General features: G+C 40.8%; 2 protein-coding genes across 5 annotated transcripts in view; one reads left to right on the top strand and one right to left on the bottom strand.

Moving 5' to 3' along the window:
• The first annotated feature begins 855 nt into the window (after positions 1-855).
• LOC102792527 (copine-3) lies at positions 856-14,604 on the top strand. 2 transcript variants are annotated; one of them, XM_006806372.3, is made up of 17 exons: positions 856-985; positions 1,567-1,715; positions 2,065-2,244; positions 2,635-2,709; positions 2,796-2,867; positions 2,957-3,037; positions 5,406-5,495; positions 6,219-6,317; positions 7,702-7,788; positions 7,863-7,922; positions 8,015-8,148; positions 8,329-8,383; positions 8,552-8,603; positions 8,729-8,862; positions 11,279-11,515; positions 12,247-12,359; positions 12,903-13,039. In XM_006806372.3, the coding sequence occupies exons 2-16, from the start codon at positions 1,584-1,586 to the stop codon at positions 12,355-12,357; spliced, it is 1,599 nt and encodes a 532-aa protein (XP_006806435.2). In that variant the 5' UTR covers positions 856-985; positions 1,567-1,583; the 3' UTR covers positions 12,358-12,359; positions 12,903-13,039. The 2 variants fall into 2 exon arrangements, with proteins under 2 accessions (XP_006806435.2, XP_006806433.2); XM_006806370.3 differs by lacking the exon at positions 12,247-12,359 and having other exon boundaries at positions 12,903-14,604.
• Positions 14,605-15,707: 1,103 nt separating this feature from the next.
• Positions 15,708-20,105, bottom strand: part of idi1 (isopentenyl-diphosphate delta isomerase 1) — a 6,000-nt gene continuing 1,602 nt past the window's right edge. For all 3 annotated transcript variants that reach the window (XM_006806368.3, XM_006806366.2, XM_006806367.3), the window contains exons 2-7: positions 19,707-19,861; positions 18,846-19,018; positions 18,660-18,752; positions 18,411-18,541; positions 18,202-18,306; positions 15,708-16,480 (exon numbers count right to left, since the gene is read on the bottom strand). In XM_006806368.3, coding sequence (XP_006806431.3) covers positions 16,268-16,480; positions 18,202-18,306; positions 18,411-18,541; positions 18,660-18,752; positions 18,846-19,018; positions 19,707-19,861 — 870 coding nt within the window. In that variant the 3' untranslated portion in view covers positions 15,708-16,267. The remainder of the gene's footprint in view (positions 16,481-18,201; positions 18,307-18,410; positions 18,542-18,659; positions 18,753-18,845; positions 19,019-19,706; positions 19,862-20,105) is intronic.

Genomic DNA, 20,105 nt, shown 5'->3' with positions numbered 1-20,105 from the left:
GACTGCCTCAAAGAGGAGAGCTTTGATGAGCTGTGGCGTATAGCCACTGAAACATGCAATAGTTGCCATCTTTCTACCATTGCCAAATCAAAAAGACCAAAACAAACATCTAGTAGACTGTCTGATAGTCTTAGTCTTATCTACAGTTGGACAGAAAACAAATGTCAACAGCAAAGATGCCTTTACAGTCTCTATATTCCTTCCCATTATAGATAGGTGAGATCATTTCTCCATATATGACTCTGAATGGCAAGACTTACAAACTGAGATGTGCCATACAATACAACTTCTTGAAAGAAACAAAGCAAATGGCAGAGAGTGCCAATCCAGTTTGTCTTCTTGGAATTATTTTGCTTGTGCAATTGTCTGTGTTTCCTTAGAAGAGGTAATGATGCAATTAATAGTTTTAAAGCATTTTTGTGGATATTTTGTTGACTCCATTTACACATAGGGGATTTTCACATACTTCACTGAAGATGTGCTACCCTGCCGAGATCTCTTGCCCCTCCTTTGCCACCCCCAATGTAAAATTTTCTAGATCGGCCACTGCTGTAGTAAAAAGTGAGAGGTTGTTGTTTTTTTTTCATATTTTGCAAAACCATTATCCAACACTAAAGTATGTTTAAACTCTTGTGCAGCTCCACTTTTCACACAATAGATCATTAGCAGGACAAAATACTGCATATGAGTTTGAAAACTGTACCCAGTGTTTTGTTTTTTGGCTTTACTCTAGTTTAAAGTAGTTTACACTGGTTATATATTCCCCTCTTGCCCTTAGCCCCCCACCCAGCCACCCCCACACAGATTCCTGGTGACGCCCCTGTTCGCTTAAACTGGTGGGCGTGGTTTCGTGGTTTCGAGATTAAGCGGACGGGAGCTACTTTTCCTTACAGGAGCACTGTGCCAAGGGAGTGTTACCAGTGTCGGTTATATTAGCCAATATTTTCTTTCCGTGAGTCCCATAACGCGTCTCACACTTTCAAAGGTAAGCCTGAATTTAAACTAGCTAATACTAATTTTGCGGAAGTTGACGTGGTATACCAGCTAACCTAGTTAGTTGTCAGTTGTTAGCATTTATTGGCCCTGTGAGCCTACGAGCAGTCTAACGTGCTCTTTAGCTTTTCTGCTCCACACCCTCTGCACTGCATTAATGGTTGTGTCACATTTTCCAAGACACTGTGCAGCAGAGAAGCATTGTACGTAAGTGAATTCATTGGCTACCTTAGTCATAACGGGATAGTGTAACATTAGACCACTAATAGTTAAACGTAATGTCGAAGCAAAAAAAAAATCCTCCCGAAAACAAAAACCAAAACAAACCAGTCTGTGTGTTAGAACAACATCACTGCCTAGCTGCACGAATGGTTTCATTTAGAGGGAAGCTGGGAGGGCTAACAGTAGCGTCACAATTGTATACCTACGTAAACAAACGCAAACATGTCAGTATTTCAGGACGATCTTCACTAAACATTACCACAGCCGCTTACTGTTAAATCAGGCCTTATAGTACTATGTAGTGCAATGTGCTTTTTTTTTTAAAACACCTCTATGTTGTTGTCTTCCCAGTTTATTACCAGTTTGACATGGCTGCCCAGTGTGTAACCAAGGTGGAGCTGACTGTGTCCTGTGACAACCTCCTGGACAAAGACGTCGGCTCAAAGTCAGACCCCCTGTGTGTCCTGTTAATGAACAGCTCTGATTCTCAGTGGTATGAGGTCAGTTTGTTTAGCAGGTCTAAATGATTTGAGTGTCAAACCCACCATCATAAGCCTCTATTCCATACTAACTTTAAAAGGAACAGATGGATTCCTAAGAGTCTCTCTGGAAAGTTGATAAGACAGGATATTGGAAAGCCCACATGTTCTCTAGGTGCAATCGGTTATATCACTGTAGTAGGAGAAAAGCTACAGTGCAGTGTTAATTGTTAACAGTGTTAAAAGCCCCCTGAAGGGATAGTTTTAATTTCCTGTTTCCTCACTGTGTGTCTCAATACAAACTACCGCTTTGTGAAGAGTTCACAGCACTAATTTTTCTCTGACTAACTGATGCCATCTTTTCTAACAGATGGGTCGCACAGAGAAAGTCCAGAATTGTCTCAGCCCAAAGTTTTCCAAGAAGTTTGTCGTTGACTACTACTTTGAAATAGTGCAAAAGCTGAAGTTTGGGGTTTATGACATTGACAACAAGACAATTGACCTGACTGACGATGACTTCCTGGGTGAACTAGAATGCACCCTGGGCCAAGTAAGGTTTCCTTCTCTTTTCCTCTTTCTGTAAGGCTGAAGGTTTTCAGTGTTCAACATTTCAGAATTCACTACTGTTAAATGAAGTAAACAAGATTTTGCAGGTGCAAAACTGGTAGGACTTATACTTTGCTGTAAGAGGACACTACAGTGTTACCATGTTGCAGATGAAGCATTAACATCCCTGATAAGCAGTTGCTGGTTCGACTCTTATCAGTGTAAAGTGACCTCATGTGTTCATTATGCCTGATTTGTCATTTGCTTAATGGTCTGCAGTCTGCTGTGTATTACTCATTTATTCTCTTGTCTTCATTCTGAGCCTATTCATTCAAATTCGTTTGCTGTGGCTAATTGTCTTTGTCAAAGTGCATGTTTTTTTGCTTGCTTTTAGGTTGTATCTAGTAAGAAACTGACCAGACCGCTTGTGTTGAAGAACAAATCGCCAGCAGGGAAAGGGACCATCACAGTGAGTGATGCAGAAAGCTGCAGATAAACAGTTGGATGGTGTTGTTTTGCTTTTGGCTCAGTCATTTATCTTTAATTGTGTTATAGATCAATGCAGAGGAAATAAAAGACAATAGGGTGGTGAATTTTGAAGTGGCAGCAAGAAAACTAGACAACAAGGTATGGCTGATACAGCGTCAACCCTTAAATTCATTCTTTCATTTTTAGGTATTATTGACCTCATTCCCTTTATTCATTTTCGTACACAGGATTTGTTTGGAAAGTCCGACCCCTACCTGGAGTTCTACAAGCAGACAGAAACGGGCTGGCAGCTGGCTCACAGAACAGAGGTGAACACAAAGCTTTTACACTGCTCCTGCCTATCCAAAAGATACCAAATAACAGAACTAAAAGTTGTAACTAGATACACAGATGAGGACAAAATGATCAAAATTCAACCAAGTGCTTTGTTTTTTTAACAGGGCACTTCTAAATAGGGCTGTGCGATATGACCAAAATCTCATATCCCGATATAATAATTCTATCGTCCTGATAAAGATATAAATCACAAAAATTTAACATTTTCTGTAAATTCTGTGAATCTCGGGCAGCTCAACTTGCGTGAAGTGTTTCCAGCTGTGCGTCATGTAGCTGGAGTCGAGTGTTTTAACATATGCATGAAACGATACATTTTTAGACATAAGTTGTAACGGCCGCCGTTTTCTTTGTGAGTATATATATAAATAATCTGCTCTTTCACGTGATTCAGTTTATTTTGAAAAGTCTCAACAGGATCTTGAGCTTTATTGTGAAAGGTTAATGTGGAACATAAACAAGCGGACACGCAATGGTTTTACTGTCGTTGTTGCTAACCATAGCGCATAAAAACAGGCGCTTGTCCGTCCGTAGTGTGGTTATATTAAATATAAGAGAAAGAGAGAACTTTAAGAAATGAATATAGCCACTACAGTGACCATCAAAACAATGAAAAAATATTGCCGTAAACAGTTTATTTTGTGACACCACAAAACAAACGATAGCGTAAAATGAAACGATAGATGTTTTTATATCGTCATCCGATATATATCGTTATATCGAACAGCCCTACTTCTAAATATATTAGTTTTCTTTGGGAAGACACATTATTTCTGTTTGCACACAATAACAGAATTACTCCAGAAAAATGACCGGGGTCAATATTATTATTACCCTGATAAACGGACCTTTTCATTGAGCTGTAGCACAGACTATTGCTGTGCAATGATGTGATTTAGCTATTTAATGTTCAGAGGTTGTAAAATGAAGAGGGGAAGACTATCTTTAAATTTACACATAGTATAAAAACATCAGGAGAGGTTTGAGCTGTTACTGGAGAAAGCGTCGTGCCAAAAATGAAAGCAATCAGTTTAGACTTGAGAAAAGAATTGTTGATGCTCACAGAGGAGGAGGTGGATGTGCAAAGTTATCACAGCATTTCTGAGTGTCAAGAGCTACAGCGAGAAGTATCAATTCAATATTCTTATGATTGGGGAAAGAATGGAGAGGCGTACAACCCAAAGATCATCATCATCATCATCTCCACAGTGAAACATGGTGGTGGGAATATTATGCTGGCGGATGCTTCAGTGTGTCTGAAACTGGGAATCTCATCAAGGTGGATAAACTCACGAAGAAAGAAGGATGTGGGAAGTAAAAGCAATGACCCATCAATTATGGCAGTCATGGCGAAAAAACTATCTGCAGAAGACCAAAGTTTCTCCTTATCTCTAACTTTTCTCTGATGGAGGAACAGTGATTTTTCTCTTCACCCTCAATATTCAGGGTGAAAAGAGGAACTTCTGATGGTGTAACTGTCAAACATAGCTTTTGCACAATTATTATTAGCTAACACTAGCTTAGTTAGCAAGCTGCTCAGACACACATAGCTGCTAATTACCGGTGAATTACATACATGTCTCTCTTGGCAGTGTGTACCTCACAACACGATGTATTATTTATCTGATAATACAATTACAATGTTCCATAAGGCACTAACAGCAGAACACTCCAGTTTAGTGACTGGATTTGGTGGAGGTGAGGCGTAGCAGATGGCTTTAGGCTGTCTCTTCTCATCTACCTGTCAAAGAGGCCACACCCCAACTTTAAGTCTTAACCAAACAGGTGAGTGATTATAAAAGCTAGAGAGCCTGATACAAACAGTTTTCTGTACCAGGTTGTAAACCTGTTAATTAAAATTTTGAAGTTTGGCATTTTGAGAAGGGGGTTGACTCTGTTTTAGAGTCAGGCTCCAGACTCTATATTGTTGTTGTTCAGTGAGTCATGGCATTAACTTAAGCCTGTGCTTTGTTTCTCAAATACTGAAAACCGGTTTTGATCCAAATGTGAGGGTGTATTTATAGCTTTTCTTTCTTGGAAGGACTGCGCTCTTGTTTGAGACCAAATAAGCTCCAGAGGGGAAAAAACATTTTTTCTCCCCAGCACCTGATCAAGAACTCACTGTATTTCTGATACTAAAACTTCCTTTGTTGGATAACAAACTGTAGCTGCGTTGTTGTTATTAAGATGTCAGCCTACCAGTTGGTGACACAGCATCAACAAACCACAGATGAGATAAAAGGAGCATATTTGACGTTTTCTCCAGTGACATGTTGACTAAACCAGACCGACTGGACTTGTAGTATTCTGCAGTATCTGATTGTGATGAACTGTTTTTCTCAGGTGGTGAAGAACAACTTGAATCCAACATGGAGGCCGTTTCGAATCCCTCTGCAGTCTCTCTGTGGAGGAGACATGGAGAAGCCAATAAAAGTAAGTAAATGATTTCAATCCACTGGGCACCTACAATCACTCTGATTTTTCTTGTTGAGTTCAAATTCACTGTTCTGCTTTAGAGCTGTCGGAGTAAGTGGTACTTCAAAACATACAAAGTAACTAGCGTGTTACAAATTAGCTTGATGATATTTTTTTTTAACCTCTGAAGCAAACATGTCAGGAAGGAAGCACTTTCCCACCATAGAGGACAAGTGAGTTATTTGTGAATCAAAGTATTTGTATTTTTACATCTCTCCATCGTTTCCTGTGTGATGTGTGCGTGAAAGGAGCAGATTGGGAACAAGGCGGTGTCTCTGCAAGGTGCTCGCCACTTTTATCAAGTTTACCATTCGTAAAAAGCAACACATACAAGTCCAGTCATTTTACTGTCCGCCTCTCTTCAAGAACACGTGGAGTACAAAGTGTTCATTTGAGTGTTACCTTTGCATGTTGTTTGTTTCTTCTGTTTTGTTTGTCTGCAGAGAGGAACTTCACCAAATCTTTTCTCATTTGTCTATAATGGCATCCAGCACTGCAGATTGTTTTAGTTTTCATTCAGAGGCCTCCCAGTTACTGAGAATAATCCCATTTCCATAGAGAAAGTATTCTTAGCAAAGTCTGGTTATTTATTACTTCTACTTTGGGTGAACTGACCCTTAATGGAAGATTTTCCCCTCCAGTTTAACTCGATCATGACCAAATGTTTTTGCCCGTTTTCAGGTTGAGTGTTACGACTACGACAATGACGGGTCACATGATCTTATTGGAGTCTTTGAGACGACAATGAGACGCCTCCAAGAAGCCTCACACACTTCTCCGGTATGAGAGTACTGCAATAGAGATTGACAGACCACGTGACTTTCGCGCATTGCATGCCGGGAACTCGTGGCAAAACAATCCAAGTACCGCATCAAATGCAAGCATTTGCAGCACCGCAAAACGTTCATTCTCCGGTTCCAATAAATTCTTGCTTTTTCTTTGCCCCCCAAAAGTTATGTACAAAACGAAGGAGAACAATGCCGGTCCGTACAAAGACAGACTTGATGAAAAGTCAAAGAAAAGATACGAGGAAAAAAATCAAACGAGTGAAAGGGTTAGACCCTTACAAGCACACAGAGTGGACAAAATACGTTAGCGTGCTGCCCAACTTTCACCACGCTCATATTTATAATTATACGGTTCTTGGAGTGAGTGCATACACTCATGAAGTTTAGTAACTTCAGGTCACTGCAACAAGCCCAAGTACAGTTTACCGACGGATGGGTACAGAACCATGAAATGCACCGTGTAGAACGAAAGACCATCGTACGTATCATAAGTTTACCAGTCTCACAAATCGTCTTCATAAATACACATTCGTTAACCGTTTATTAATAGGACCTTTGAGCTCAACGGTAATTAATTAGTAGTGGAAATAATTTCTGGTTCGCATTACAGAAATGTAGCAGTGACAATAATACTGTATGCTGTAATCGTACTGGGCAATTAGTGATACAAAAAACTGTTTTACCCTGTGAATAAAAGTATATGTTTTTGTCAATGTACCATGGTAATAACAGAAGCGAAACACAATATTGTGTCAGGACAATTCACTATTTATGCACAATAAACAAAGGAGCATAGCGCCACAATTTCTGTTCAACGCCAGACTTGCTTGTAACCTATATCACCAATTATGTTATGAAAAATGACGTATTAACTACAACAGAAGACTGACCTTTGTGGAAATGCTTGGAGCAGACTAACGTGTGAGCTGGAGTGTTCTGGGACGTTATATTTAGTCTTTGAATGGCTGTAATCCAGGCCATCCGTCGCCTCTTTGTTACTTCGGAAACATGGCTCAAACAATTTCTCTTCAACGACGTAATCCGATAACAACCGATCTCTTTACCCGTCGGCTTCCCGTGGCTGTCATGCGACCGGCTATTGCAGTTAATAATACAACAGCTTCTTGACAGTTTTTTGTGTTTCTTTTTATCGCCGTATAACTGATTTCAATTGAAAGCCTGCGTGCGCTAGTACCTCTTGCCACGAGTTCCCAGAATTCTTTGCGGTCTTACCCCTGAATGACGTCACATTTTCAATCTCTATATGTGGGCAGCTCAAACATTTCTACACTGTGTTTGAGTTGATGGCTAAAACTGCCCTCTGATCTCTGAAGTTGCAACAGAATGTGGCCTTTACTGTGGTTTTATTCTTGCAGGCAGAGTTTGAATGCATCAACAGTAAAAAGAAACAGAAGAAGAAAGGCTACAAGAACTCTGGTGTTGTGAGCGTAAAGCTGTGCCAGGTGTGATACTGTTTTTTGTTGTTGTTTTGTTTTTGCTTTTTAAACTGACTTGATGACCAGTATATTTGTTCCAGGTGGTGAAGGAGTATACCTTCTTGGATTATATTATGGGAGGCTGTCAGATTAACTTCACTGTGAGTCTCGTCTTCTCTGTTTCTTTCCCGTTTTCATTCATTCATCTTTGCAGTAAGGTTTTCTATAGCTTCACCTGCATGTTTGCCAATAGGTGGCCGTTGACTTCACAGGTTCCAACGGGGATCCTCGGTCACCCCAGTCTCTGCATTACATTAGTCCCCAGGGTGTTAATGAGTATCTCACTGCAATCTGGTCAGTGGGTAATGTAATCCAGGACTATGACAGGTAGGAATATATTTCACATACCTGATATTATTAGTGTAAACTATGAGACATTTAAAGCTACTTAAGTAGAGTTGTATGATAGGGACTCATTTAACTTGGCTGATAACTGTATCAACTTATTGGCAATGCAATCTATGGCTCATAATTCAAATAAGCTTTTGGTTTGTCTTTCATGTTTAGTGATAAGATGTTTCCTGCATTTGGCTTTGGAGCCCAGATTCCACCCACATGGCAGGTAAAGTTTCTGTTTATATGAAATGAGACATTTCCACACCACATAAGACAGTTTTTTGTTTGTTACCATACTGTAGATTGTGCTGTGACATTGTTAGATCACACTGTGAACCTGTGATGTTTGCTCTAATTTGCTGATTTTTCTCTGTTATATTCTATTGTGTGACAGGTTTCCCATGAGTTTCCGCTCAATTTCAACCCATCAAATCCATATTGTGCAGGTGTGTTTACAGATAAATGCAGTGGAGCTGATGTTTCATTACTTACTATACACATGCACCCTAGTACACTGTAGTTCTCAGTTTGTAGTGTGTTTAATCAATGGTGTCTGTATGGGTGTGTATAGGTATTGAAGGTGTGGTTGAAGCCTACAGAAGCTGCCTGCCGCAAGTCAAACTGTACGGTCCCACCAATTTCTCCCCGATTATCAACCATGTGGCCCGCTTTGCAAAGCAAGCCCTCCAGCAGACCACTGCAGCTGTGAGTATTTCACCTCTTCAGCTCCCTCACTGTAGGCAAGGGCTAGTTTCATATTTGAAATTTAATTTAATGCTTTAACATGCGGACCATCTACAATTGACAAAATAAGAGATTGATGCATGCTTAACATACAACCCCACCCAGTGGATGAACTGAGGGACTGCACCAAGTAGGGCTGGGCTATATCATACCGTTCACAGTAATACCGGTGTAATTTTGGGCAACGACAGGAAAATGAAATATCACGATAGAATATGGGTAAAACGCGCATGCGCAGTGCCTATGTTTACATACGCACATGGCGACGACGCAGAATGAGAAGAGCGAAAGTGGATCGTTAAATGAAACAGATGAACCAGAATTGGTTTATAAAAATGCTGCAACTTCAGTGGTGTGGAACTGGTTTAGCTTTCGTCCGTCAGATACACAACAAAGCTCTGTTTTTTGGTAGAGCATGCTAGCGGGCCGTTGTTATTACCGTGTTGTTTGGAAAATACGGCACACTTAAAATCAATCCATTGATTTTTCTGAAAATCGACAGTGCCCCTTATACCCCCGTGTGCCTTATGTATGAATTCTGGTTGTGTTTACTGACCTCGAAACGATTTTATGTGGTACATAAAATCGAAAACCTTTCAAATGTTTTAGTACGACTTTGCTAAGCTACGAACCCGCACCGCTTGATGGATTGTCGGAGCATTACGGCTGTCGTAGTTAGGCGCCCCGCGAAGTGATACATACTGTGCTTCAACATAATATTACCGTATTGTGTGTGTGTATAACCTCTTTTTAAGTTTTGTGGATATTATACATGGTTATGCTGAGGATATGTCGGCCAATTTCCACTGGAAATGCCTTTTGGTTAAACTGTCAGCAAGGAATTTGCACTGTTAAATTTTCATATAACTGTAATCAGTGTTGGGGAGTAACGGAATACATGTACCGCCGTTACGTATTTAAAATACAAAATATGAGTAACTGTATTCCGTTACAGTTACCGTTTAAAAAGGTGGTATTTAGAATACAGTTACTTTGTTGAAATAAATGGATTACACGGCGGTACTTCCCTGTTTCATATTGTCGCGGGTCAGGACTGTTTGGGTTTTGTTTGACAGCTACGTTCTGTTGTTCCAGGCGGCAGCGTTACGGTTGCCATGGTTACAGGGTGACGCTCTCTAGCTGCGTGTTTCCTGGGTGAGAGAGCGCAGTTGTTGTTGTTGTGCTAAGCTAATAGGCAGAATGCTATAGGTATAGCTCTAAAGAATGTAGCATCATGGGCAGTGTAGTCCGTGCTGCAGGGAGAATGGACTGCCATACCCGTTATGTGTCTGTGAGCGAGGGAGGGAGAAAAAGGAAAAGTACCAGCTGTCATCGAGCAAAAACGGGAGCTGGAAGCATGTAAATATAATAATAACCACTGCAGCCAAGAAGAGTGCCTGACGAGCCCAGTTGTAAGTAAGCTATTAAGACTCGACTGTACACCGTGTTCGCGTTTTCCTCCAAAAACAATAAGTTCCGTTGGAGCAGCCTTTCAACGCCTTTCTCTGTCTCTCGCTAGCAAAGTGACCCAGACAACAAAGTAAAGCTAGTTTTCAGCTACAAGCCGACACAGAACCCACCGTATTAGCCAGAGGTCCCTTTACTACGGTTCGGAGCCGCGGACCTTCAGTTACAGTAATAAATCACAGCAATAGTACATTCATGTAGTTGTAAACAGCATGATAATATATTAAGTAATCCAAAGTATTCAGAATACGTTACTCTCATTGAGTAACGTAACGGAATACGTTACAGAATACATTTTGGGGCATGTATTCTGTAATCTGTAATGGAATACATTTTAAAAGTAACCTTCCCAACACTGACTGTAATGCACATAAAAAAACAGCTGCTTGTTTAAGTGAAAAAACATTGATGGGGTTTTTTGCACTAATAAAGTTGTGGAGTTGTAAAGCATTTTGTCTAGTGTCAGTTATATCGTTATTGCAAAATTTCAAATGTATATCGTGATAAATATTTTTGGTCATATCGCCCTGCTCTAGCACCAAGGGCTGGTATAAGATAAATAGGGGTTGTTCTATGCTGTGAATAATGCAAAGCTACTCTGGCAAAGTCCAAGAATAACATTATGGAGTAGAAGGATATGAGCCTAGTAGGTTACCTTTTACTGTACAACTCTGTGAGCATTTGCGATATTCCACATGGGATATGAGCCTGCACTGAAGAGTAAGAGATAATAGTAATGTCATGAGTAGTGCAGTCTACAAATTTATATGTTTAGTCATCGGGTCAGTAACATCATAGTGTGTGAAAGTCTTAGCACTCAACTTGAAAACCTTGCAAAAACATTTGCTTTTGGAGCAGGCAAACTCAAAAATGCTGCTTTTTTTGTTCCTGTTGTCCTGATGATTCACAGCAATACTTTGTTCTCCTGATCATCACTGATGGAGTGATCACGGACATGGACGAGACGCGCAACGCTATCGTCAACGCATCTCGCCTGCCCATGTCTATCATCATCGTCGGGGTCGGAGGGGCGGACTTCAGTGCCATGGAGTTCCTGGATGGAGACGATGGTTGCCTGCGCTCTCTCACTGGCGAGGCTGCCATGAGAGACATTGTCCAGTTTGTACCATTCAGGCAGTTTCAAAATGTAAGTGACAGTAAAAACATCAAGTTTTTGTTATATATCTATATGTACCAGGTTTCTGGATGCTGTTAGCTTTGGGTGTCCCCCTGATTTTTCTGTCCTCATTGCATGTACTTTGTTTTTTGTTTTTTTTCTAAGCTGACATTAAAATTACAAACTAAACGGAGCAGAGTGTTTCTCGAGCCAATACCAGTTAATCATATATATCCAAAGTGAGGGATTGCCTGCGCCTCAGCCTAAAAATCATCTAAGCTGTTTTCACACATGAAATGTTGCGGGAAACATGTTAGGACAACCAGAGAATGTCCCTTCTCACATTTTCCACATCCCAAGAACAATGCCCATGTGGGCCCACAGTGGGAAAGTGTGGGTGAACTGTGGGGTTGTGTAGGCGGGGCAAACCCACACTTACACCATTAAGTCCCAAGTTGGTTGTGCTAATGCTGGGTCTCTGCTTCGTGTAGTCCACTCTATGGGCTGCCTCACTGGAGCCTTACATTTCATGCCAGTGAAATATGCTGTTTGGTGTAGGAGAGGAGGTTTCATGGGCTCTTCCCACATGAGTGCGTTGTTAAAAGAGAGCTGGGAGGCTGACGGCCGTTTAATGTCCAGTCTGACTGAGACACATGCGTTACCACAACCTGTGTAAAGTCTGGAAACATGCAGAGCTACAGTGCATGTGTGAAAACAGCTTTAGCTTATCTCTTTGCTTTGTTTTATCCATTTCTTTTCAGGCGCCCAGCCAGGCTCTTGCCCAAAGCGTATTGGCCGAGTTACCTCAGCAAGTGACCTCCTTCTTCAGTTCATTGAAACTGAAGCCTCCCCAAGATCCTAGTCCTTCATAGGGGTACCTCAGAAATCTTAAGTCATAAACCCTGCTTTCATCTAACTTCTCCTTCACCTGCACGAAAAACTGCAACAATGAATCACTGCATGCGATTCATCATCAGTCTGGTACAACAAAGTCTGTCGTACTGTCTGACTGAGGATCTGTGGCTCTGGTTAAAGGCTCTGACTTATATTAAAGGAAAATTCCTCTATTTACGTAACGCTGTTAAAGCGGCACTTTGTTGTTAAAGTGATAAGCAGTTGAGCAAATCTTTGATCGGTCCAGGAGTGTTTTAGTAGGTTTTGATTAATGTTTATCTACCACCGGCCTCAAAAGTATAATCATCTCTGCTGGAGTTTGACATAATTACAGCCTCAGAAAGTGTCAAGATAACATCTGAAATGCACTGTTTATTAAAATGTGTGGAATTTTCCTTTAAGCTCTCTTCATTTCCACGACTCTCTCCTTGCTGTGTTCAATACTCGTGCAAGGAATCAGTTAAAAACATGTAGAATTATTTTCCTCTTCACTGTTTTTGACTTGACTCTTTTTGCTCTTCAGGCACCGAAGGAAGCGCTGGCAAAGACCGTGCTGGCTGAAGTACCAGGTCAGCTGGTGGATTTTTTTAATACCATGAAACTGAGTCCACCCAACTCCAACCCTGCAACCAACCCTGCAACCAACCCTGCAACCAACCCTGCAACCAACCCTGCAGGCACTGTGTAGCAGACTCATCTCATCTCCAACAACTATAGATCACCTCATAGCTTCCTCACATTATGCAATCACCACACTGACATAAAAGAAAACACACATCCTACACAATCACTCTCCTAGGTTGAATAATCTGTTATTGCTTTTAGATGCTAAAACAGGCTCGGTGCTTTTGAGATTACAGTGAATTCTAAAGCAACTGCAAGATAACCCACACTAAGATTTAAGGCTTTAGTGTTAATGTAATATTTACTGAATAACAGGATATTCAGATTTACAAGATAAAACACTGCAAAGCAGTGTGATAGATTTATTTTTTTTTAATGCGTGTTTGTTGGCTCCAGAACCAAATTATAAAAATTAGGTAAAATGTAGAATAGGGAGTTCTGGGCTTCTCTGCTTAGGCTGCTGCCCCCACGAGCCGGCCCCAGATAAGCGGAAAAAAATGGATGGATGGGGGTAAAATGTAAAATGATATAGATTATCTTTTGATAGCATCATACCACATGTTTATTCTTGTTGTTTTTGGCACGTGGAGCTTCTTCTAAAAGCTGTGGCATTATTGCACGTTTATTGCAAAACATTATATTATTCTGTTTAGTTAGAATGAAATGCCAAACCCAGAGTATTATTCTGAAATGATATTGTGATAACTGGAATGTTAATGCCAGTTTCTAGTTTTGTGTCAGCTACATTTAGGATACTTTATCACTTGGATGAAGATTAGCAAAGTTACCACGGGATCATACCTTCAACTGGACCAACAACTAAGAGGAACATAAATCAGTATTAAACATGCTCGCACAGTAGAAGCCAAACTCAGGACTGATCGTTAGTCATATATAGAGTCTGACTGATACAGTAGTTTTTAAGATCGATAACAATATTTGGTGAGTTTAATAATCTGATACTTTGATATATAGGCAGACTTTTTTGTTTGTTCTTCTCTTACCTTGTTTACTCTGCCCACCTTTGCTTGTTTTGTGGCTTTCCAAACATACGCGCTGCCAACAGGGAAGCTGCATGTTTCAAGGGCATATCTACCGTAAGTTCTTTACCTGATACTGAAGGATTGGCAAACAGCTAACATTGTTCGGGTGATAAATGGGTCAGGTCCTAGTCATGTACATGTATGTTTCTTTTGTTTGTTTTTACCTTTTTGTTTTTATATGGTTTTACAATGAAACAAATGTATCACGTTTCATCTGCTTTGTGGTCTGAAAGAAGTGGGAACTGTGCCTTCATTGTGCATTAAGCATGCAAATAAAGCCTATTTCATTCAAACAAATTAAATCAGAACATCATTTAACCCTTACAAAGAACTAGAAACTGTTTATTTCTCATGCACACAGTAAAGTTGAAGCCATTTCTGTTCCTACTAATGTTAGTGTTATGTTAATTCCACAGCTTAGTTTAGGATGTTGATCAACTCTGCAAACTAAAGCCAGTGGGAAGTGCCCTTAAAATGCATTCTTTCTAATGCCAACAGTATACATGTGTATACTGAAGAAATATGTTTATAAATGCATGGGTGTGTGCGTGTGCACAGGCACATATGTATGTTTATATTTGAGAATGTATTCATGTATATACATATAAATGCAAACGTGTCCATGTTTCTGTTTGTTTGCAGCTGAACATATATGTCAGGATAAAGTTTATTGCTATCAATTTTCCATTGATTGCACCCCAGTACCTAGCTGTCTATGCCCCATCTATTCTGTCCTTTACAGTCCTGTCTTTCTTGTTATGTCTCATGTGAATGTTCCTCTGTACACCCCCCCCCCCCCCCCCCAAAACATTCAAGCCAAGACATCGTGCTATTCAGCTTGAGTTTCTTTTCAATATCTTTTATCATTTTTCTTCAGTTCCAGTTTAAGATTCATGCTTTTCCCCCACCCATTTTAAACCTATTTAAAGAATCACAGAAATATTGAGTGATGCTACATTAGACTGTTTTTTTGCTGCTCTTTGAGTTCAGCAGGAGGAGGGGAACCTACAGCTGGGAGCGATTCCCTGGTGGGTGGGAGGATCGTATTTCCGTTATTCCTGGTCTGTACCTCAGACAAGAACTGAGTCAGCTTTTTGAAGTTTTCCTACAGAAAGAGGACTAAGACGGTAACACGTACACCTCTGACAACGCAATCCTAATGATTTGTCTTCCCAGTGTTGCCATAATGTTTTCAGTTGTTAAATACTAAACTAAAAACTAAAAGCAGATAATTCAGTGTTGAAATATTCCACAAAAGTTCCACATTAAGAAAAGTCTACGAAGGTGTTTTTCTGTCCACAAAGTAAATATGATTCAAGAATCACCAATTACAGGATTTCAGCTAAAAAAAAATATTCACATATCAGCTTTCTCTAGATTTAAGTCTTAATGAATAACACATTCATTTTGTGAGTTCCCCCCGTGAGGCAAAGAAATGATAAAGCAAAGTATACTTAAGGGCAGATCTCCCATGATATTGCCAAATCACCACCGTATAATTTCTCCCTTGGCCTCTCAGTTGAGGTCTGGTTTCAAAAAGCTTGACTTGATAGAAGCTGTACAACTTACCGAAATTATTACCACATAATATCAGTCAAGGTATTATTCAGCTATTAGTGAATCAATCAATTGAGACTAAAATTCAAAAATAAATGCTCGTGCAAAGATCACACAAATACTTTATTGTGTAAAAGTGTACAAAGATACAGCTTGTTCACTGATGTCACTGTCAACAATGCAGAGTGATAGCAGTTGTGACTTAGAGATACTAATCCCCTCAGGCTAACGACCTATAATCAGGCACTTCACATTATTATATAAAAATAGGTTACTGCCTTTGTGGAGCTGTTCTTATTTAGTGTCACATTTCCTGCTGACATCACCTTCTGCTCAGGCTGTGAACCCAGCTTATCTGAACTATTGCCTGAAAGATGACACGTGAGCACTACAGCAAACGTCTGATCTACAGTGAAGATGGATGCATCTCAGTGCTACAAACCTACATAAATCACCTTATAGATCACATGACTAAGACATTCTTTACTTTGCGTTACAGTGCTGAAGCTCTACACCTTCTCCAAAGTAGCTAGTGGAAACCTCACATCTTGAGTGGAGGTTTATTTTCAGTTCTCCAGCAGCTCAGCCGACTGTATTTTTTATGTCAGTTCTGCATAAATCAAAGAGCTTGAAATGCTGGAAGAGGAGCCGGATCTGGATATAATTACATTCGGTGGATTTTGTGGTGATCCATGAACTGTTTGAGGTTCTGCAGGTTGTCCCACCACGTGAAGAGGAAGGTCTCTGCAATGAGACTGAACCAGGGCGTGATCTCCAGTTCTTTGCGCTTGGCCTTCTCCAACATCTCCTTCAGCTCCTCTTTGCTCACATAACAGTGGCTTTTGATCTCATTGGGGTCTGGATTCAAGTCCACGTCCTGTGGAGAGGCATAAGAAAGGATTGTCTTTGATGCATGACTGATAGACAAAAGGCAGACTCACAGACGAATGAAATCCAGATACACACTAACAGCTGTCTGTAAAGTTAATTTGCTCAGGAGTAGTCTTTTGCTCCATTCCTGCTTCCTCTAAGCCGGTACTCTCTCATATTGCCTGCACCTTGTAAACATGAGGCCTCTGTGCTCATACCCAGAGCTGTATGCCTCTGAGACCACATTAGGGATGCTCTCTATATGATACAGAGTCATGAGCCATTACTTGCACATACGCTGACCTCATTATAGGAAAAACTGGACATGTTTAATGTGAGCTTAACTTTAAATTGTATCCGTATCTGTAGAACACCTTAAAATTTAAGGTGATAATATTCAGTTGTATGATTGTGGTCAGTGACTCACTGAGCTAACATGCACCTAATATGTGCATTTTAATTTTTGCATGCCAGTCCCAAACACACACATTAGAGCAGTTTCACCTGAGGCAGGTCCACCTCACATCAGTGTCCTGCAGAGTGGCCACAAGTTAGTTTGAAGAGCTTAATGATTACATCCTGTGTACATAAAGCATATTCCTAAACGAAGCTATTCTTTTAAATCTGCAGAACTCAGGCCAAGGCTTGTTATTTACACAGGTAAACTGAAGCTGTCACATCAAGCCTGCACACTGTGTAAGGTAGATTTAGCCTTTCAGGTTAAAACAAAAATCACTGAGTGCAGTGGATATAAAAGTGTACACATCCCTGTTAAAATGCCAGGTTTTTATGATGTTAAAAAAAACAAGACCACAAAAAAATTATTTCAAATCTTTTCCCACCATTAACACGACTTTCGACCTCTGCACAATTCAACTGAAAAACAAACAGATCTGTTGTGTGGAAAAATATGAATAATTAAAAACGTACAATAAGGGAGGCTGCCAAGATACCTACAGCAATACTGAAGGATGTGCAGGTATTTCTGGCATGTACTGGTTGTGTGCTACATATGACAACATACAGGATGTTGTCATATGTGTGGACTATGGGGCAGGGTTTCAAGATGGAAGCCTTCTCTGACCAAGAAAGACATCCAAGCCCAGGCACAATTTGCAAAAAAAATTTTTTAAAAAAATGCTAAAGTCTCTCAAAAGCATGTTGCCATGGTGGTGGCGGTATCACGCTTTGAAGTTGATTTTTATCAGCTGGAACTGGAGCTTTAGTCGAGGTGGAGGGAATTATGAACACCAGTCGCTTTTGGCTCAAAACCTTCAGTCATCTGCTTGAAAGCTGAAGATGAAGAGGACTTTCACCTCCAATGACCCCAAGCATATATCCAGATCAAGATAAGAAATATTTTCTTTTAGTGAAAGTTTTGCACAGGAGATGACCTCACAATCTGACAGCTGGAGCACTTTTACAAGGACGAGTGGGCAAATGTAGCCAAGTCAAGATGTGCCATGCTGATGGATTCTTACCCAAAAAGGGTAAATGCTGTAATTAAATAAAAAGTTGCTTCAACAAAGTTTTAGTTTAAATGTGTGCATGCTTATGCAAGCAGCCTATTGTCCATTTTTTGTCTTTTAGATTTTTTCCCATTACAGATTTGAATGTTTTTCAACTGAACTGTGCAGGTTGTATGCACATAACATGGGAAAAGCTTTGAGGGTCATGCACACCATTTACATCCACTGCATTTGTATCTAACAGATACTACAGCACTACCTTCTGCACAAAAAGGATGTAGTCAATCTCATGTTCTCCCCAAACCCCATCAGACTGGGCCTTGTAATGGATTCTTGTTAGGTATGTCATTTCATCTGGAGTCACCTGAGGAGAAACAGGAATGCGGAGATCACACACAAGCAAAGATTTGCCACAATCCTTAGTAATCCTCTTCCAGTGTGGGTGGAAGTCAGAAGTGAAACACACACCTGCTCCATGGGAATACCGAGCTCTGCGCCGAGTCTCCTCTGAGCAGCTCTCCTCACCCCCAACGCATCCTTCTCCTCCAGCTCACTGTCTGTGTGTAGAGGATGACTACAGCATGTGTTTGTGAAGCAGCCTGCACAAAAAAAACCCAAAAAAAACCACACACACAGACACAGAGGATTGTTAAAACCTATAAATACTGCTTAGCCTCTGAGGGGACCGCAGGAGAATTTAAAAATAGTGAGACCGACCTGGAAAAGTGATTTTGGCATCAGACCTCTGCTGTAAAAGCAGCTTCTCCTCGCTGTTGAAAATAAAGACGCTGAAAGCTCTGTGCAGCAAACCTGTTGGCAAGAACAAACAACATGCATAGAAATGAGTGATGCAGAACAATACCTGTGTGGATCTGTGTGGATCCTAATGTGGAAGACAGGCACCTTTGTCGATGTTGGAGTTGAGGTGGCAGTTTTTCTTAGTGTCCGCTCCGATCTTGAGGTCGTTCTCGTCGATGAGGATGCACATCTCGGACAGAAGCTGCACCTGCTTCTCATCCAGGTGATCGGTGGTTACTTCGGGCATTCTGGCTGCAGACTGCAGGTGTCTGACTTCACTGCAGCGCACAGGGTAGCAAACAGTTCATGATTCACCAATTTATCAGTGTTGACTTTTAAATGGCACTTTTCATTTGAATGACAGGCTTCACCATTGTATTTTGTTCTGTAGTTTTACAGTAGATGAAAAAAGGATTATTGTGAGGTGCTTCTGAAAGCTCTAGAAAGTGGACCTTGCGTTTTATTCCAAGTTTAGGATTCAATATTCACACTCAAGGAATATTGTATAGCAATAACACTGGAAATCCAAAATCAAGAGACTCCGTGAAATGATCAAGAAACGCTCTTTGAAACAGTGAAACACATGAAACGTTGGTATCTTGCTAGTTCTGTATAGCTTTTATATTAAGACAAAAGTTTACTAAATACCCCTGCTAAAACATATAAAGCATGCCGTACTGGCGACAATATACTGAGGATTTGAGCCACGACCATAACAGTGTGTTCTTTAACCATTATGTAAAGCTATGTCAAGAGCAAGACTTTGTTTTAGACAGAATTTGGCCTGAGTTTTGTTGGTAGCCGTGATAACCCGGAGCATACAAACAAACGCGCTGCGGCACTCAGCTATCAATAGCCCAAAAAACAGCGTTACTTCCTGTTTACGGCTAATAAGCTTAACCGTTAGCTGGCTTTTAAACTCAGTATTTTGGGCCTGTTTCAGAAACCTACGTCCTTCCATCTTACCTGGATATCGCTCTGCCGCAGGTAGTAACAGCTGCGCACGCAGGTCTGGATCGCCGCAAAGCTCCCGTGGTGGCACAAGGTGCGTTTGATTTTAGCACAGCGGCCCCCTCCCTGGATAGCATCCGGAGGACCGCCCACACAGCCCGCGCCATGGCCTGAGAGAAACAGAAAACCAATCACGGGGAGCGTGGGTGTGGCTGTCGGTGAAAAAACGGCCAGGATCGCAGTGGGTCGGGATCGGAAGGTTAAATCACGCTTCTTGACAATGTTATTCTGCCAGATTACCACCACTCTATAATTCAGATACATTTAACTTACAATGACACAAGAGAGAGAGAGAGCTCGGCTATCAAGTGCTGTTCAAACACTCGATTTTTTTTTTAGCATTAAGGTTCCTGT

Source organism: Neolamprologus brichardi, chromosome 9, assembly GCF_056152115.1.
Source record: "Neolamprologus brichardi isolate AB-2024 chromosome 9, ASM5615211v1, whole genome shotgun sequence".
Classification (NCBI taxonomy): Eukaryota; Metazoa; Chordata; class Actinopteri; order Cichliformes; family Cichlidae; genus Neolamprologus; species Neolamprologus brichardi.
This window is presented reverse-complemented; position numbering and strand designations above follow the sequence as displayed.

What these genes read in the sequence shown, in the direction of transcription:
- LOC102792527 (XM_006806370.3), top strand. Translation starts at nt 1,584, where the DNA reads ATGGCTGCCCAGTGTGTAACCAAGGTGGAGCTGACTGTGTCCTGTGAC. An exon ending in GCTGTCAGATTAACTTCACT is followed by an intron (nt 7,923 to 8,014) that starts GTGAGTCTCGTC and finishes GTTTGCCAATAG; the next exon opens with GTGGCCGTTGACTTCACAGG. An exon ending in GTAATCCAGGACTATGACAG is followed by an intron (nt 8,149 to 8,328) that starts GTAGGAATATAT and finishes TTTCATGTTTAG; the next exon opens with TGATAAGATGTTTCCTGCAT.